Consider the following 21178-nt stretch of genomic DNA (forward strand, 5'->3'; position numbering starts at 1 on the left):
GTGCGCTGTGTGCCCGGTCAGGATTCCGCATGATTACTAAAAGTTTAAATGGCTAGCTAGACTGTCAATCTAAAAATATTTTGCTGACATGGCTAATTGAGTGACTGTCAGTGACTGACATAAGAGAAAAACTGCTGATGCACCACCAAATTTCGAAATTGCACCTGGTGTATTCTACTATTCTTACTCTCAATAGTAAATTGAGACCCCAACTGAGTAACACTAAAAAATAAGTAAATCAAAACTAGACGTTGAATTGGTTTGAATCCCCGAGCTGACTAGGTGAAAAATCTGTTGATGTCTCCTTGAGCAAGGCACTTAACCCAAATTTCTCCTGTAAGTCACTCTGGATAAGAGCGTCTGCTAAATGACTAAAATGTAGTGTAATGTAATGAATTGACGTTTGTGCGCAGTGGGTTATGCCTGGAACTGGCCCCAACTATCTCGTAGGCTAAATGCACACATTTTTGTTCTCAAGCAAAGTAGGTGACATTTTTATTGCATTAAATCGAAGTTGCAAAGTGTATTTCATTGCAACATATTTTTCAAATATTGTAGTTTTTCATGGCAGTATGTCTAGAGGACGTAGTAAAGATTGTATGGAGAAATGTAATCATTGGTGCCATTTTGCCATCTAAACCAGTTATTCAAATGATACAATGCAAGTGATCACTCTAAGACACTGTCACATTTGTATAAAGGGATCGGGAGACAGGCGCAGGAATGCGTAATAGTTTTTTTTACTTCACCCATATTACAGCGGGCCATCTAAAGGCACGGGGACGAAGACCAAACAAACACGTATACAAAACACAGGGTTGAAACCCAAACAAAAAAGCGGAGTACCTCGAAGAAATACACCAGGACGAGACCCGTAACATGCACGCACACAATGATTCTAAACGGGACGAGACCCGTAATCATCTGCGCAATACAAGCGGCACGAAAGGCAAAACAACACAGCACAGGTACTCACACGACCAACGAACATTGGAACAATAATCGACAGCCCAATCGTGAACCAAAGGGCACATTTATACAATTACAATCAGTGGGAATGGGGACCAGGTGTGCATAATGACACAGTTCCAGTGATACGTGACAGACACACACAATCAGAGAGAGAGAGAAGTGTGTGGTACGCTTGTGTGGTTGTCTGGTTAAACCAGTGTTATTTTCTATAAATTATTTAGGAAGTGTTTCCCCTACTAGGTTAGACAGGTCCCCCCTCCTAACTTGGTAGCCCAGAGGACACCTGAAGCGCCCTCATATCTGACAAAGCTTCAATATTAAATGTGTGATGTGTGCATTGGAGGCGGCTCTGGGGGATGTTGCTTTATATCTACTGTAACTTAGGGAAACACTGGAGTTAGGAATATTGATATTTCTCTTTCAGTAATTTGTAATTTCTCAAATTTGTACAGTTTTTGGTAGTTCTGTTCTCATCAATCCCTTTTATTTTTTGCATAGGTGAAAGGAAGAGTTGGAGCATAACACCTCATCAGAATCATGAGACGAACTGGGACATCATCTTTCCTCTTCTGCGCTCTTCAACTCACAGTGTTGTTGGCAGTTTTCTCATCTGAAATTAAATTTGTTACAGCTGGGAATTCAAACCCAAGCCTCGGAACAAACTCTTCCATTGGCAACCAAACTAATAAGAAGTGTGATTCAGTGGATACTGAATGCAAAGTGGGTGTCATTCTGCCCATATGGTTACCAGAGAACCCATCCTTTGGTGATAAACTGGCAAGAGCCACAGTTTACTTTGTGGCCTTGTTTTACATGTTCCTGGGGGTCTCTATCATTGCGGATCGCTTCATGGCGTCCATCGAGGTAATTACATCACAAGAGAGGGAGATCACCATCAAGAAACCAAATGGCGAAAAAGTGACAACCACTGTGCGTATATGGAATGAGACGGTGTCCAACCTGACCCTTATGGCCCTGGGTTCCTCAGCCCCGGAAATCCTACTGTCCGTCGTTGAGGTGTGCGGTCACAACTTTGACGCAGGTGATCTGGGCCCGAACACAATCGTTGGTAGTGCTGCCTTCAACATGTTCGTTATCATTGGATTCTGTGTTTCTGTCATTCCTGATGGAGAGCACCGGAAAGTCAAACATTTGAGGGTATTTTTTGTTACCGCCACCTGGAGTATATTCGCGTACACCTGGCTTTATCTCATCTTGGCTGTCATCTCTCCGGGCATCGTACAGGTGTGGGAGGGCCTTGTCACACTGTTCTTCTTCCCATTGTGTGTTGGGATGGCTTACGTCGCGGATCGCAGACTTCTTGTCTATAAGTACATGTACAAACGCTACCGCGCAGGGAAACGAAGAGGGGTGATCATTGAGACGGAAGGGGAGGCGCAAATACCTTCAAAGATGGACATTGAAATGGACGGGAAAATGCTCAACTCAGAGAGCTTCATGGACGGAGCGATGGGTTTCGATGAGAAGGACCTGGATGAGGAGGAGGCCAGAAGGGAAATGGTCCGGATCCTGAAGGAACTGAAGCAGAAGCATCCAGAGAAGGAGACGGAGCAGCTGATAGAACTGGCCAACTACCAGGTATTGACACAGCAGCAAAAGAGTCGCGCCTTCTACCGATGCCAGGCTACCAGGATCATGACGGGAGCAGGGAACGTACTGAAGAAGCATGCAGCAGACCAAGCCAGGAAAGCTGTTGGTGCGTACGAGATTCGCTCCGAAGTTTCTGAGAATGACTTTTCGTCAAAGGTCTTTTTTGACCCCGGTACATACCAGTGCTTGGAGAACTGCGGTACAGTGGCCTTGAATGTAGTACGCCTTGGTGGGGACTTGACTAACACTGTTTCAGTGGAATACCGTACCGAAGACGGCACAGCCAATGCCGGATCGGACTACCAGTTCACTGAGGGCGTTGTGGTGTTCAACCCCGGTGAGACTGAGAAGGAGATCCGGATAGACATCATTGACGATGACATCTTTGAGGAGGATGAGCATTTTCTGGTCCACCTTAGCAACGTGAAGGTCATATCGGAGGGCACTGGCTACGTACAACCAAGGGCTAATCACTTGGACACTTTGGCGGGCCTTGGCCTACCCTGCTCAGCCACCGTGACTATCTTTGACGATGACCATGCCGGGATCTTTACTTTTGAAGAACCGGTAATGACCATAAGCGAAAGTATCGGCATGATGGAAGTAAAGGTTCTTCGTACCTCAGGAGCGCGGGGTCTAGTGGTCGTACCCTACAAGACCATGGAGGGTACAGCAAAAGGAGGGGGAGAAGACTTTGAAGATACGCACGGAGCGCTGGAATTCCAGAACGATGAGATTTTGTAAGTTACACACTTGCTATTAACATTACATTGTCATGTTTATATATTTGTCATGTAAATGAGGTGTGGCCCACAGCACATTGAAGTTCAATTTGGACAACTGTTATGTCTTAGTAAAGTCAATGTCCCTGTTTCTACTATGTCCCACAGAAGTGACTTTCTGTCTCATAAAGAAAAGAGCTTATTGTTGTCGCCTATCACTAAGCATAGACGTCAGTTCAACCTATATATATTTTTTTACACTTTGTTTAGTTGTCAACCAATTCTGAATTCAATGTGAAATCAACAAACATGTCATCATGTCATTGGATTTGGGCGAAAAAAAGATGAAATTCCAATACGTTGATGACTTTTTGCAAATCCAATCAGTTTTCCACATTGATTCAATGTCATTTTTTTGTTTATGACGTGGAAACAACGTTGATTCAACCAGTTTTGAAACAGTGGATTTTACCTTGTATGGCCCGTTGACCTCGTCATTAGATTCCATTCATTTCAATGTGCATTCCATTCCAATTATTGTTTTAATCTATTATCTTAGATTCCATTTTCTCAGGGGATGTAAGTGTCTCTGGGGTTCAAGAAGGAATCCTGTCTTAAGTTCCTATCTATCTTTCCACTTACTACTTTCTGCTTCACTGTCTTGTGTTCTTTTTCTCTCAGCTTTGCCCTCACTGCCCTTGTTGTTTTAATCATTCATGTGAGCATTCATTTGACTGCCTGCCTACAAATCTACCAATTACTGTTTTGCATACCACATGTAGAGATACTGTGGACTGTAGTATTGCAGAACTGGCTTGAATGATTTCATTTCAGTTTTTCTGCAATTTCTCATCCACTTTCGCTCAACACCCCTTGGATATTTTATGACCTGCAGTGCTTCAACATAGAACATACTGTACAATTGAGAGTATTCAAGTGTACCAAATACCGTGCCTCACTGAAGACGGGACTTGATAACTCACTGGTGCTGGACAAAAGAGAGACAACACTTCAAGAAATTATCATTCTGATGCTAATGATGCGTTAGCATGTTTGCGTGATTAGATTAGGTATGGAATATGTTAGAGCCCAGAGGCAGCAGCTGTTCTTTGGCTGATCATTTTGTGTATGCGATGTAAGAACACTGGAATACCTTCCTGATAAAGATAAATAATATCAATATAACAGGTGTATCAAAAGATATAATGGGCTCTAAACAGTTATCGGGCAAATGGTTACTATTTATGAAGAGCTCCCAAAAAGGACTGAACTAATTTTAGTACGTTATAGGTTCCAGAGAGATACAAGTGGAGAAGGCAGTTATGAACATGAGACTGTAGGACTCCTACATGTTCACTCCACATGCAGTTTACATAATAGTTCAAATCATTTGGATCTTGAATTGGTCCGCACTCTGTCCTGTTTATTTAAACTCAAAACAAACTCCTCATTCATAAGGTCAGCTAGGCAGTTGTAATATTGAAATGTTTTTAATCAATATCATATTGAAAAAAATGCAGCAGCTATCGATACCGATTTTCCATATCAGTGTGTTCATCATTTATAGAAAACCACCAGAATAGAATGTGAGTAAGGCCTTTTTGCCTTTTTCAGTGTGAAATCCAGCAACACTTTTATCACTCCCCTCTTCAAACTGAAACTCCCGTGAATGATATACTGATATGGTCAGGTATACTGTACATACCTGGAATAGCAGTTGGGCCAGACATTTTCCATGGATTGTGGGGTGTGGGATATAATGACAACAAATGTATTCCATAGAGGATTAACATTGCCAGTTTGAGGATAGCACCAACGTGTTGAAATGGAAAAGGCTCTGTGCTTGTTTTAAGTTAAGACATCCACACATTTATACAGAGGCAAATATATTGCTTTGAAGTGAGCAATGTAAATCAGCTCAGCAAGCTTTGCATAGAGAAGCAGTACCATATATAGACAAGGCAGCCGTCTCGGTTGGGGAGTCAGTTCTTAAGTTTTCATTTGGAAAATGTATTAGCGTTGACATTGACACATTTGAGAGGATGCAGTTGCAAGTTATTTCCAAACCTATTTTAAGATGCATGCCATGTCCATTGCAATGTAAACATGTATTGATGTTTCTGCACAAATCATTCACTTACTCTACAGACAGAATGTGATTGATGGCAATTCCATTTGTCACTGAAGCAAGAGACCTGGTTACACTCAACCCTGCTGTGTCCCGTATCCAGATAAGGGTGGTTGAATAGTCAAAGACAATCTAGTTATATCGTTACAAGAAACGACATGGTCAGGACCATGTTCTTTTGTTTTGCTGGTAGGGACAAGTGTTAGTTGTTGTGATGATATTGGTGGACATTAATGTGTAATAAGGGCTTAGCTCCTGACTGAGCCAGTATAGGTTTTTAAGAATTAGCACCAGGTACTCTGCCAAGGACCTTTCAGCGACCTTTGAAATATCAAACTAACAATGTTCTACAAAGTACCCATTTCAGTAAGATTTCGACTGGATCTTTTCTCCAAAAATTGGGTTTGGTCCGCTGTACTTAACTCTACTGAATAAACACGACATCATTTTACATCACAATTTATTATAGCCAGAATGTGTCCTTTGTATCCGACTGTCCTTATCAGACAAGATCATATCTGCTGCCCTCAACCGTAGAGAATGATGGTTCAACCATGCCTTTTTTTATTTTGACAAGACCCGCCCTCTGGTAATGTAGATGTTATTAACTTCGCTGCCTACATGTAGTGAAATTAATGGCTTTGCTTTGACTACACACATTGACAAGCATGAAACTTGACAGGGGATTACTTTGGGCTTTAGGAGGAGGTACTATTTTAAACAACTAATTAAATCGTTTTCTTTGCCTATGCTAATTTTGCCCTCTCGTCTCTGGCCTGCTCTCGCATGAGGACAGACCTCGTGCTCCTCTATCCTTATAAGCTCAGTAGACCACTGTCATGATCCAGGGCTAGCATAGCTTCCCGTGCGGCCCAGTGGCAGCTCTGGCCTGTGGATCACATGGCTGGGGGAGTGATGTGTTGCCTTGGGCTGCATGACAGCGGGGCTGTCACCACCGCTTCATCAGACAAGCGACAGACCGAGGCAGGAGACCATGGCACTTTGAACGATAGAGGAGCAAGAAGACCAAGTGTTCAAATCATGTTTGAAATCTTTCAAATTACTTCAAGCTGTGCTTGATTAAGCTTGCCTGGTGCAGGCTCAAGCAAATGCTTAAAGTATTTGAACGATATCAAATACTATCCAAACCCAGGCCTGGGAGGAAGAGGGAGGAGGACACACAAAAACTCGCCAACTCCACTGACTCAACCTCTGTCTATATACGCCTCACATTTTCCCTTGCAGCCTTTGAATGTTTTTGAGGGGGTTGGTCATTGCAGTGCATATGTCCCAATTTTTGGGGAGTTAAGCGCTTCAGGGGTGATGGACATATTTGTGTCTTATTTTTCTGCAGGTGAAATGTTTGTCGGGCTTTCTACATGGCTGAAACAATGTTTGTCAGGCCTCTAATTGGCCGAGACACAGAGACTGGGAGCAGATAATGGCAGGCATGTTACTTACAAATGGCGAGGGGGAGATGAAGAAACATCCACAGTTTGATCACTCATTATGCCCATCTCATCTGTGCTGACGGATTCTCTTAGCGTTGTGTCCTATTGTATACTTGGTGCAAAAACCGATCACACTGACGACCCTGGCTGCTACTCAAGTAAGCTCATCAATGAAGATGCCATGAAATAAACATACCATATCTTAGCAAAATACATTTATTTTAGTGGAAAGACACTCAATATAGGACACACATGCCCGATAGTCAGAAACAGCATTGTTACATTCTGCATCTCAGCCCCTTAGGAACACTCGGCTACCTCTCTATCAAGTTACATTTGTGTACTCACAAGGGTATAGTCTATTGGTTATGAATAGCTGTAAGAAAAACAGTGACAAATTACGAATTTTAGGATTATCTAGACTTTTTTAGTATCTTTGCTGATGTAATACCATAGAACTTCTTCCCACCCCAAGAGGGATACTTAACATTATGTACACGTCTCTTGTAAATCAATTTCAATTCTGAGACCGCATGAACTAAAATCACATTTTCCATGCTTTACAGTAGCAGCAGCAGGAATAAAGGACAAGGAAAAACTTTCAGTGAGCTGCATTGTATATTTTGTGAGGCAGCAAATAGCAATGCAAACTGACTACCATTTTACCATACACCCAATTTTGACTTTACAGCTGGCCTATCTAGCAGAAGTTTCATGACAATAAATGTCAACCTGCTGAAAAATCTGTCAATGTGCCCTTGAGCAAGGCACTTAACCCTAATTGCTTGAGAGTCACCGTTGATAATGGCAGACCCTGGCCATGACCCCAATCTCAGAGGGGTTACTCAGCTGGAGTTGGGAAATGCAATTTCCAAATTAGACATGTTTATTAATACACATGTGTACATGAGTGAAATAGGACAAATAAGCACCCACCAAATTATTATTATTTAATAAGCCTCCCTCACTTCGTGAGCTGTCTTCTTACAAGATCACTGGCATAAGGCTCTTACTCATCTCATATGTATATACTGTATTCTATACTATTCTACGGTATCTTAGTCACTTAATAATGTTTACATATCTTGCATTACTCATCTCATATGTATATACGGTATTCTATACTGTTCTACTGTATCTTAGTCTGTTCCGCTCTGACATCGCTCGTCCATACGTATATAGTTTTCGATTGTGTAAACAGCAACAGTAATTGTCTGATGGTGCTGTGTTCCAAACATAAAGCTATAAGTGTGCTTTCTTCAGTTCCTCAATGGCAAAGCTAGGAGAGCTCCTTATGATTGAAAGCTCTTTCCTTTAATCATAAAATTGCATTGAAATTACTTAGGAACTGTGCACAGTCTGGAGAGGTGTGTTTGCATGTGGAGATGCCAGTTAGACGTCTCCCTCAAACCCTTGTAATTGTTTTTTCTTATCTTGCACCAATCCAAAATTTCAGTAAATATTCTTATTATGTTACTGAATGTATCCAGAGTATTTTAAAATGTTTTTATTGACAAATGCTATAAAAAGTATGGGATCGGTGTCCCTATACCGGGACGGTTGAGCTAACGTGCGTTAATGTGATTAGCATGACAGTTGTAAGTAACAGCAAACTTTCCAGGACATAGACATGTCTTATATGGGTAGAAAGCTTAAATTATTGTTAATCTAACTGCACTGTCCAATTTACAGTAGCTATTACAGTGAAAAAAATACCATGCTATTTAATTTTTTTATTTTACCTTTATTTAACTAGGCAAGTCAGTTAAAAACAAATTCTTATTTTCAATGACGGCCTAGGAACAGTGGGTTAACTGCCTGTTCAGGGGCAGAACAATAGATTTGTACCTTGTCAGCTCAGGGCTTTGAACTTGCAACCTTCTGGTTACTAGTCCAACGCTCTAACTACTAGGCTACCCTGCTGCCCCAAATTACCATATCATTTTTGTATTTTCTCTATAGTTATGTACTTGAAAATGTATAAATTGACCAATTCGGCACATTTGGGCAGACTTGATACAAAATTGCAGCACTTCACTGGATCAATCTGAAACTTTGCACACACACTGTAAATTTTGCTTGAACTGCAATATCATATTATGGTATTTCTCTTGCATTTCAAAGATGATGACATCTTTGAAATGTTTTTTTATTTGTATTATCTTTTACCAATCTAATGTGTTATATTCTCCAACATTAATTTCACATTTCCACAAACTTCAAAGTGTTTCCTTTCAAGTGATACCAATAATATGCATATCTTTGCTTCAGATCCTGAGCTACTGGCAGTTAGATTTGGGTATGTCATTTCAGGCAAAAATTGAAAAAAGGGTATGATCCTTAAGAGTAAAATGTCAAATGCACATAAAATTAACAGTGTAATGTTTCCGGTGTTTTCTCTGACACGTTGGTGCTTCTGGTTTAAGCGGGCATTGTGTCAAAAAGCAGTGTGCGGCTTGGCTGGGTTGTGTTTCGGAGGATGCACGGCTCTCGACCTTCACCTCTCGCGAGTCCGTACGCAAGTTGCAGCGATGGGACAAGACTGTAACTACCAATTGGATACCATGAAAAAAGGTATAACTATCTGGTGCTGTGTTTCACGGAAAATAAAATTGCCAATGAACTGACGTTGACAAGGTCAATGGTGTTGACATTCAGGGACTGTTGACACTGCCTATTTTGTGGGAGTATGGAAGTACTGGGGAGATGCTGGCTCGCAGCTAGTGTTTGGCCCTGAGTCAAACAGCACATCGGCTGATTTGACTCAGTTGGAGGGCTGGCTCATAGGGATAGGATTGACATGGGGCTAAGAAGCCAAAGGAACATTCTCTCTCCTCTCTGTCCTCTCTCTCACACTCTTTTTTTCTCTCTCTGTTGTTCGCTTCTCTTCTCCCCTTTATGTCCACTCTCTCTCTCTCCCTCTCTTACTGTCATTGCCATTCAGTCGCTCTGTCATGACTCACCCACTGTCTGTCAATCTTTCTCTCTGTGTGTCTGTCAGTCAAACTGCCTTTGGAAAAGCTGTGAGGAAGCTGGCACATGTAATCCTGCTCAGAGCCAACACAGTAGAAATATCCCTTCCTTTTTCAAACAGACTGCTCAACAGAGTTGTTAGCCTCCAACTTTTACCTTGTTGTGAATCGTTGAAAAAGGGTAATGTATCTCTTCAAAAGCCAGTTAAAATGTGGAGTCCAATCCCCAGTTTCCCATGCTTGTGGGAGTAACAATGGCTCGCTAGGGGGGTCTCTCTGTTGACTTTTTCAAATTAGAGCCACTAAGTAGGTTTAGTAACCCTGTCTACCGTTTTTGCCAGGTGGCAGAAGAAGCACTCTGAATTTGTCAAAAGAGTATTAGTTTGCAGCCTCTCTGTTAGGCACTCTAAGCCTGTAGGAGCAATCAAAAATAGATAATAGATTTTGATCAGGATACCTGCTACAGTATGACATTGTAATAGGCCATCAATCCAAACAAGGAATTTCTTAATCTTTCTTTAAAAACTATTATTGAGGGCTCGGGTACGAGCAATGAGATTATCGCACAGACATCAACTGCCGTGTCCCCTGTTGTTTTGTTTAAATCCACGGGTTTCAAACATATGGCCCGCGAGAGGGTCCAGTGTTTCCCTGAAATATTTTTTGGCACTGAGCAAATTTCAGGTCTGCTGAACACAAACTTTAATTGTGTGTAACTGTACCCATTTTAAGTTACAGTTTCAGACGGTGGCTATTTGATTGTAATGTAGGCCTACCAGAGTGGTCTACCACCAATAACAATGGATAAAATGCATCCATAACATTTTAACATGGAAATAGCTGTTCTATCATTCAGCCTACAGAAGCAGTCAATGGGGGGTGCTCAATTTCGGCCTACATTCCTTGACTTTTGAAAAAAAACATGCTGGGCTTGACATTAACCTGTTTATCCACTTGTCCTTCAGACAAGGAGGTGACTGCAAAGGTTGTTGTCTTGTTTGATGCAAGAAACCACTTTACAAATAAAATGCATTATTATTCCCACACCATTATTACAGAGAATCAGACAAATTAGCAAATTGGCTACTTAGCTTATTCAAGCCTGTTTCAAAATGCAACACTGCCCTTTTAAGACCAAAAAAGCTCTTTACCGGACTCGCTTTTCAGATGTCTAGAAATGTACACGTTTTGTGCTCTTGTAGGAAGCAATCACTCCCCCATTGCTGACAACAAATGATCTATAACTGGGCTAAAAACTCACTAACTAGCAAAGGATATTAACAAATGTGCACACATGACTACATGCAGCTCTGGCTTTGATCTCAAAACAAACGCATCTACTCACGACCGCTCATGCTGTAAACACAGTCCAGTTCAAAGTGATTGGCACAGTTCCATATGTGGGAAATGAAAATACCTATTTGCATATAGGTCTACTGCAGCTCTGATTGTTTATGCCACACAGGTATGTGTAGAGCATGGCGTCATGCATTTCAATGCAATAGAATCCTACTCCAATGTCTTCTACCTACAACAACATCTCTTGCGTAGTTAGTTTTGCATTCTAAGTCTTGCGTAGTTCATTTTGTTTCATTATGTTGAATTAAAAGTGGCTAATATTGTGTTGATTCAAACACAATTCCCACAGTAAAGGGAAACTTTGATAGTGTTAACTAAGGGAGAAAACTCTAGAAAGTTGAGTAAAGTTCAATCTCGTGCTGCTCTGTGCGTGTTCATATTTCTTCAGTGTGCTAGTCCCGAAGGATCTGCGGGCCCTTCCGCAGTTTAGAGGGAACATTGCCCACAGGTGGATTGAAAATTGAGGGGGGAAACGAACTCAATATACTTTAAAATAACTAGAACCAAATCTAAACTGTGTGAAATGATAATGGACCTACAATATCTTCATATAGTTTCTTGACTGTCCAGCTCACTAATAATCACTGTGCACAGTCAATGGACCTACATTCATACAGTTTCTTGAATGTCCAAGTCGCTAATATTCACTAGACAGTCAGGAAGCATAGAAAATTCCCAAAACAATGGCAAGGAAACGTAACCAATTTTCAGTGCGGCCCGCCGTACCTCGTAGAAGACACCTCTGGTTTAATCCATGACACCCAGGGCTGCCTGAGAGGGTGAATAGGAGGTGTCACAAGAGAAAGGGACTGACTCCCTGTTATGTCACCCAAGGGCCCAGCAGGACTCTTGCTATTTTCTTTCACCAGAGACTCATTCACCTACGTGGCACCAAGAGGCCATTGATCAATAATTAATGTTAATCTTAGTCAATCACATGAACATCAGCTTAATGACTCTATAAAAAGGTCCCCTGTCACTTAGTAGTTGACTTTGAGTAATGGACAATTCCAGCGTGATGGATGTGACATTTCCACACCAAATCACAAATTAAATGTCTCACAGAATGGACAAACAAGACATGAATTAAAGTGTTGCATGCTCAGGTTGACTATCCCACATAATTGCCCTAATTCTAATCAGTTTGGAGGTTCCAATAAGTTTGAACTAGTTTGTGGTTTGTCAATCCCTCTCTAGCCTCCACCTAATGAAGCTTTGAAAAAGTAATCAAAGTGTTCGGACTCCTGAGTGGCGCAGTGGTCTAAGGCACTGCATCTCAGTGCTAGAGGCGTCACTACAGACCCTGGTTTGTTTTCAGGCTGTATCACAACAGGGCGTGATTGGGAGTCCCATAGGGCAGCGCACAATTGGCCCTGTGTCGTCCGGGTTAGGGTTTGGCCGGGGTAGGCCAAATAAGAATTTATTTTTAACTGTCTTGCCTAGTTAAATAAAGGTAACATATTACATTATTACTGACAATTCACCCATATTGTATTCACACTGTGTAAGATTAGCTTCCAGTTGACTCGTAGCCTCTAACCCAAAAACCATGTAATGTTAGGAACAATGTAAGAGCAAAAACCTCATACCTCCAATATGCCTTTGAGAATATACCCACAAATCACAGTGGAACCCACGTATTACAGCCTGATCTCCTAGAGTAGACGTAACATAGTAAATGTATATCCGAGATACTAAAATTACTATGATATGTTACGTTTGGTATGGTTATGTAAGACAGATATTTACTTACTATGGTGGTTGGTCAGGGTGGATGGTAGTCCCGTGTAGCTCAGTTGCAAGTGCCATGCACTACCAACGCCAGGGTGGTGTGTTTGAGTCCCACGGGGGACCAGTACGAAATAAAGTATTAAAATGTATGCACTCACTACTGTAAGTCGCTCTGGATAAGAGCATCTACTAAAATTTTAAATTATGGGTTGGCTTATAACACAAACATCTAGCAACCCAAAGGTTGAGAGATAAAATCTCATTATGGACAACTGTAGCTACTTTGCAACTACTTAGTATGTTAGCTAATCTAAACCTAAACTAAACCCTAACCTTAACCCCTAGCCTAGCTAACGTTAGCCACCTAGCTAGATTTTGTAACATATCATACATTTTGGAAATTCGTAACATGTTGTACATTTAGCAAATTTGTAACATATAATACGAATTGTAATTCTTAACTTATCAAACGAAACGGGTGATGGACATTCACAAATTAATACTTACCATACGTAAGATATCATACTAAATAGGAGTGTCTCCGATTTACATACAGAATAATACGAAATGCTCTGAGACCAAGTTGAATATACAGCACGTGTTTATTTTCAATGGCAATTTTCCCTTCCAAAAGGTTTTGACATTTCCAATTGCTACAAAGCAGCACTGTTTTATCAAGAGACAGTGTAATTCCACTCCAATTAATGACCCTGTTTATCCCCCAGTCTCTGAATATGTGTAAGCAATTGAAATCGCACCAATGTTGACATTTGTAATAAGATTGGGCCGAAGAGGATGGCTGACGTGTTACATGCTCCTAACCTATTGTGCTATTTTGTCAGTTTTTTTGCATTGTTTGTAACTTGTTTTTTTATACATATTTTGTACATAATGTTGCTGTCTCTTATGACCGGAAATAACTTCTGGACACCAGAACAGTGATTACTCACCACGAACTGGAAGAAGCTTTTTCCTTTAACGAGTTCGATGAGAAGGACATACTGCTTTCCCGGGAAAAGGCCCAAATCCCTGTAATTTGCGTGAAGAAAAGACGGAGGAAAAGAGGGTACAGGTCAGGCTGCCTTCTGAGAATCTGTAGGCGAGCGAGTAAACTCCCACTGCCATCCATTCTACGACATGCAATGACCTATAATTATCCTACCAACGAGACATTAAAAACTGTAAAATCTTATGTTTCACCGAGTCATGGCTGAACAACGACACGGATAATATAGAGCCGGCTGGATTTTCCATGCACCGGCAGAACAGAGAAGAAGCTACGTCTGGTAAGACGAGGGGTGGGGGTGTGTGTCTTTTTGTCAATAACAGCTAGTGAGCGATATCTAATATTCAAGAAGTCTCGTGGTATTGCTCGCCTGTGGTACAGTATTGTACCTTATGATAAGCTGTAGACAACACTATCTACCAAGAGATTTCTCATCTATATTATTCGTAGATGTCTATTTACCACCACAGTCCAATGCTGGCACTAAAACCGCACTCAACCAACTCTACAAGGCAATAAGCAAACAAGAAATTTCTCATACAGAGGCCCTTCTAGTGGCCGGGGACTTTAATGCATGCAAACTTAAATCAGATTTACCACATTTTTACCAGCATGTCACATGTGCAACCAGAGGGAGAAAAAACTCTAGACCACCTTTACTCCACACACAGAGATGCACACAAAGCTCTCCCCTGCCCTCCATTTGGCAAATCTGACCATAATTATATCCTCCTGATTCCTGCTTACAGGCAAAAACTAAAGCAGGAAGTACCAGTGACTCGCTCAATACGGAACTGGTCAGATTACGCGGATGCTACGCTACAGGACTGTTTTGCTAGCACAGACTGGAATATGTTATGGGATTCATCCAATGGCATTGAGGAGTTAACCACCTCAGTCAGTGGCTTCATCAATAAGTGCATCGGTGACGTCGTCCCCACAGTGACCGTACGTACATATCCCAACCAGAAGCCGCTTTCAAGGAGCGGGACACTAATCCGGATGCTTATAAGAAATCACGCTATGCCTTCAGGCGAACCATCAAACAAGCAAAGCCTCAGCACAGGATTAAGATTGAATCCTACTACACCGGCTCTGACACTTGTTGGATGTGGCAGGGCTTGAAAACTATTATGGACTCCAAACGGAAAGACAGACACGAACGGCCAAGTGACGCAAGCCTACCAGATGAGTTAAATGCCTTTTATGCTCGCTTCGAGGCAAGCAACACTGAAGCATGCACGAGAGCACCAGCTGTTCTGGATGACTGTGTGATAACGCTCTCGGCAGCCGATGTGAGCAATACCTTTAAACAGGTCAACATTCACAAAGCCACGGGGCCAGATGGATTACCTGCATGCGCAGACCAACTGGCAAGTGCCTTCACTGACATTTTCAACCTCTCCCTGACTGAATCTGTAATACCTACATCCTAATAGCTGCAGCCCACCATAGTCCCTGTGCCCAAGGAAGCGACGGTAACCTGCCTAAATTATTACCACCCCATAGCACTCACGTCAGTAGCCATGAAGTGCTTTGAAAGGCGGGTCATGGCTCACATCAACAGCATCCTCCCAGATACCCAAGTTCCTTGGTGTCCATATCACCAACATATTATCATTGTCCAAACACACCAAGACAGCCATGAAGAGGGAACGAAAAAACCTCTTCCCCCTCAAGAGACTGAAAAGATTTGGCATGGGTCCCCAGATCCTCAAAAATGTTCTACAGCTGCACCATCGAGAGCATCCTGACCGGTTGCATCACCGCCTGCTATGGCAACTGCTCGGCATCTGACCGCAATTCACTACAGTACATTTCTGGGGCCAAGCATCCTGCCATCCAGGACCTATATAATAGGCGGTGTCAGAGGAAAGCCCATAAAATTGTCAGAGACTCCAGTCACCCGAGTCATAGACTGTTTTCTCTGCTACCGGAGCGCCAAGTCTAGGACCAAAAGGCTCCTTAACAGCCTCTACCCCCAAGCCATAAGACTGCTGGACAATTAATAAAATGGCCACCTATCACGTTCGTCGTAATGATGAGACCAAGGCGCAGCGTGATAAGAATACATTGTTCTTTTAATGAAGACTAAACACTGAACAAACTATACAAAACAACGTGCCGCTATGCGACACAAGTACTGACAGGAAACTACACATAGACAATAACCCACAAATCCAAAATGGAAAATGTCAACCTAAATAAGATCCCCAATCAGAGACAACAATAAACAGCTGTCTCTGATTGGGAACCAATTCAGGCCACCATAGACCTACATATACCTAGACATACCAAAATCCCATAGAATTACAAAAAACCCTAGACAGGAAAAAAATACACATACCACCCTCGTCACACTCTGACCTAACCAAAATAATAAAGAAAACAAAGATAACTAAGGTCAGGGCGTGACATCACCAGACTATTTACTTTGACACCAACCTCCATTTGTTTTGTACACTGCTGCTACTCGTTGTTTATTATCTATGCGTAGTCACTTCACCCCTACCTACATGTACAAATTACCTCAACTGACCTGTACCTGCACACTGACTCGGTACCGGTACTCCCTGCATACAGCCTCATTATTGTTGTGTTATTGTGTTACTTTTTATTATTTTTTTACTTTAGTGTATTTGGTAAATACTGCACTGTTGGTTAAGGGCTTGTAAGTAAGCATTTCATGGTAAGATCTACAGTTGTTGTATTCGGCGCATGTGACAAATTAAGTTTGATTTGATTTGTGTTTATGCTATTTCTATTAGGACTCGCAATCAGTGTTTAGCCTACCTTTAATGGGGGAAATACATGTCAGACCACATAAATGTTATAAGATGCAGTTATCTGCCAGATTGAAATGGTCCATCTTGTCACGGGAGAAATATGGCAAACACAGCAGCCTTGAAAGATCGTTCATCAACCATCCACAAGGTTACATTTTGAATTGGTTTGTCACATGGATTGGCCGTTTATTTTTTTTGGATGATAAATTGTCAACAAATTGTGGATTTTGTGAATAGTTCATCCCTAAAATGATCACAGTCTGTTGTGATTATTTTCTGTTATTTCACATCCAACAGCAAATGGCCATCTGCCACTGCAGCTAGTTTCTGCATTATTTAGCAGTAGCAATAAGACAACTAATAACTTATAAATTGACAATGTCATCTCCTGTTAAGAGAGATTCAAAGCTGCCTACATAGTTTTTGTCATTACTTGCATCTTTTGTCCAAGTATATTAGTAGTGTGGTGTTTGGAGACATGTTCAGACATGTTTGGCTAGCTGTTAGAGCGACAAGCCTATCATCTCCCTCTCACCTTACCCCTGGTCTGGTCTGGTCCCAGATATGTTTGTGCTGTCTTGCCAACTCCTATGGTCATTGTCATGAGTTGGATATACAGTACAAACATATCTTGGATCAGGAAATAATTTCCCCATGGTTTAGTTTATAAACATTATGCAGGAGTGCATCTTCAACCCATGGGTGCTCTGCTTTTGTCTCAGAGAGTTGTTTTAGTCTCCATATTTGGGTAGCATCGCTGTTGAGAGGATCCTGGTCATTCTCAAACATGGGCCTGAGCCACAGTATAAGACTATAAAATAGACTGATAGACTCTCTAGGCCTTTTCGCATTACTGAGCCAAGCCAAGCTCAACTTACATTTGGCCTGTTGTTGAGAATAAAAAATGAGGTAATATATATTGGAGGGAAAACATGTCCACCATGCCTGTCTGTACATACAGTAGGGCCTGTGGCCTATAAGAACACTAACAGTACAATGCTACATAGTCACACTTGAAAATATGTCAGTCTTGTTGTGAATTGTTGTGTCCCTCATTTGTCTCAAATGACTTTAATTCAGAACTTAAATGTAGTATTTTGATGAGGCGATATATGGGGGTGTTTTCATTTTTCCAGTACATTTTTGTATAAAAGACATTGATTTCATTGTTTGTGATTTATCGTCTCCCCCGACCGGAATCGCTTGATGTCACTCTACAACACATCTTCCCATTTGTTTTTGTGCTGTCGCCTTTGTGTCGTTTGACAATGCACGGCTCGTCGTTCTTCTTCCCTCATGTTCGCACTCTCCATACGCTTTTCTATCTGCAACCTTGTGTTCTTTCTTTCTCTCTTTCTCTCTCTCTGTTTCAGCAAATCTATACAGATCAATATAATCGATGACGAGGAGTATGAGAAAAACAAGAACTTCTTCCTTGAGATGGGAGAGCCTCAGCTGCTGGAGATGAGTGAGAGGAAAGGTGGGGAGTTCCCTTCCCAGGCTTTGGTCTCAACCCTGTACCCCTTAACCCCGCCCCCATTCCATTCACCATGTATGGCGTCCCCTACTGGATCCATCCACTATTACTTTGCGTTCGCTCAGACCTACTGTATTGGGTATACATGGATAAAGGCCACATTTACATCCTCCATGGAGCATTTTCACAATCCTGGTCCAAGAGGAACACTGTAATAGACAGGTTTTCCTACCCACTGGATTCTCTTTTTTTGGTATTTTTTTCATTGTTACCTTTCAACCATATTTGTATAATGGTCAAGTGTAGATTTCTTGATTATGAATCCCGTGGTCCTCCAGGACCAGCATTGAGCCTAAAACAATTTTAGTCAGACCTAGACTACAGAGCACTTATTTATAGTCACTTTTTTATCTGTGACCTTTTATTGACCTCAGCACCTAGACAAAATAATATCAATGTTTTGAGAGGTAAATACCAGGACATAACTATATCAAATGCACAGACTTAACAATAGTGATATTATGTTTAGAGGTGAAGATCAATGAAAAGCTTTCATCTTTAAACTCAAACTGAGATCATAGAGGCTTCCAAACAGAGTTCCAACTGTCCCTCCATGTATGCACCATGAGGTGGTACGAGTGTGCAACGTAGCTCGACTTCCTCCCCTACCCCCGAACCCCGACAAACTGTTCCATCTGTACATCCATGGATGGCTCAGTGGATAGGTGGATATCGAAACCAGTCCAAATCCTTTTTGCTGTGTGTGTGTGTGTTTGTGAAACGTGCACAATCTATCCTTCCCCCTTCCCCCACTTCCCGCCCTCGTCTTTCACCTTTCCCTTTTTGTTTTATACCTTGTCTTGTGTCCCCTTGCAGGAAAACCATAGCGGTTAGAATACTTGACCACGACGAATATGAAAGACAGGCCAGATTCTACATAGAGCTGCAGGAGCCCCATTGGAAAAGGCGATTGACAGGTGTGAGAGTAACTGAAAAGAGTAGAAGATGGGCTCAAGCTTCTGATCTCCTCCTCTTCTTCCTCCCACTCCTTCTTACTGCCATCTTTCCTGTTATTTTTCTTATCCTCTTCTGCTCCCTCTCGTATTTTCTCCACTGTTGCAAGGCTACCTACCCTCTCCTCTGGTTTCTTGTATTTCTACTGCCCCTGGTCAACGCCGCTGTTCAGTGAACAGGATTTGGAACAGGAACAGGATTGGAGCAGAGTCAGTGAAGTTTATTTCCGTCCTGTTAAGGAGTCCCATCCTATGAGGCGTGCAGAGCGATAATAGCTTTTTGGTTGATAAACAAAGGTGGAATGTTGACTGGTAGTGGTAGTATGCTCAAGAAGGTGCTTTTCTAGCCCTTGAGCTCTTGTGGTCTTCAGCCAAGCAAATGGTCCAAGTGTACCCTTTTACAACCACACCCCTTGGTACTAACTGCGTTCCACTGTTTATGTTTGGGGTGCTGCTTGGAACACACACTCACAATACTCAAAACATTAGTTTTTCACTATGCATGTTGGACTTTGATTAACTCCTTACTGTAGGATTTTGGACGAAATGCCATTAGATATATTTTTAGAATTACATAATACAATATTAACCTCTATATAAGGTACCAATAAATATACTGAATCACCACTCTCAATGTACGGAAATAACTAAAAACAAAAATGCTGTGATGCGGTGGTTAATTTATCATGCAAACTTTGCCATCACAGAGAAGTGGTTGCTGTACATGTTTATTGTGGTGCCATTTCATTTCATATTTTTTATGTATACCTCCAAATGAAGCTATGCTAGAGCCCAAGGCCCTGCTTCCCAAAACCTTTGTAACGTTACATTTTCGGACATTAGGGACGGTGCATCGTTAAAACGCTCTTATGAGACTTCAGTTCCATCTCAGGAAACTGGGCCCAAAACAGTACGCTGCAGGATAATGCTAGCGCATCATTTTGACAATACTCTGTCTTGACTTATTCAGTGTGCGTTCGGGCATAATTTCTCATCGTTTAAACTTTCATCCAGTGGAAACATTTAGCGGGTAACAAATACCATTATGAAACCCACACTGATACCTTGTTTTTATTTCCGAATATGTAACATTTTGAAATTCTCACAGATATTGTGAATTTAAATTGTGCCGAATATATAGTACCTCTGAGATTTGATTGGCCCAAGTGTTTCATTGCCATTTAATGTATAACATTTTGAGTCCTACAAGTCTGATTTCAATTTCAAAAACTTGCTAGACATGTCTAGTCTGTAGTGAACAACAACCTAACCACGAAATCTATATATTATAACTAACTTGCCTGATGGCTCTAACTTTTTGCTGCCGGCTTGTGTATATTCATTCCTCTGTTTCCCTTGTTACTTGTTTCCATTTCTCTTGTTTCTCGTTTCTCTCTGCTCAACTGTCTCTTATCTCATCTGTTTCCATCCTATCAGCTGTGTTGCTTCAAGAAATTGGTAAGCAGTCTACGTTTTCTCGTTAGTCTGCTCTGGTGTGCTGTCACACTCTTTGTTTCCCTCGCTTCTGAAGTCACCTATTACTTCAAATGCCATTCATTGTCTGTTACTATTGTAGTGAAGTGTCAAAAGTGCATACACTGGCAGTCCGTGTACATGGTAACCTTCTACAGAAGGGTGAATTAATTTCCTAAATTATGTTCTCAGTTGCAAGAAAACATGTGTAATTGTTCTTATTAAAGAGTGAGTTGGAAGTAGGCTTATACAGTATTTTTATTACTAGAGTTGAATTATTATTTGCTGATCAAAATTTGTCATTAATGAATAATACTATTGATACTTTATATAAACTAATACCCACTCGCAACCAAAAGGCATGTTTGATTTATTTTCTTTATTTTCTATGGTTTTAGGTGGATTCGTGAAGACAGGTATGGAATATTGCTATTGCAAACAAAAATTATAGTATTTGAATTCAATGTATATATTGAT

At 41.4% G+C, this 21178-nt stretch overlaps 1 protein-coding gene across 3 annotated transcripts in view; it reads left to right on the top strand.

Moving 5' to 3' along the window:
* The window catches only part of ncx (cardiac sodium-calcium exchanger), a 52151-nt gene that overhangs the window by 16199 nt on the left and 14774 nt on the right, over window positions 1-21178 (top strand). For 2 of the 3 annotated variants that reach the window (XM_021556141.2, NM_001124598.1), the window contains 4 exon segments: window positions 1471-3323; window positions 18112-18218; window positions 20666-20686; window positions 21100-21117. In XM_021556141.2, coding sequence (XP_021411816.1) covers window positions 1510-3323; window positions 18112-18218; window positions 20666-20686; window positions 21100-21117 — 1960 coding nt within the window. In that variant the 5' untranslated portion in view covers window positions 1471-1509. 3 annotated transcript variants of the gene reach the window in all.

This window comes from Oncorhynchus mykiss, chromosome 13, assembly GCF_013265735.2.
Source record: "Oncorhynchus mykiss isolate Arlee chromosome 13, USDA_OmykA_1.1, whole genome shotgun sequence".
NCBI lineage: Eukaryota > Metazoa > Chordata > Actinopteri > Salmoniformes > Salmonidae > Oncorhynchus > Oncorhynchus mykiss.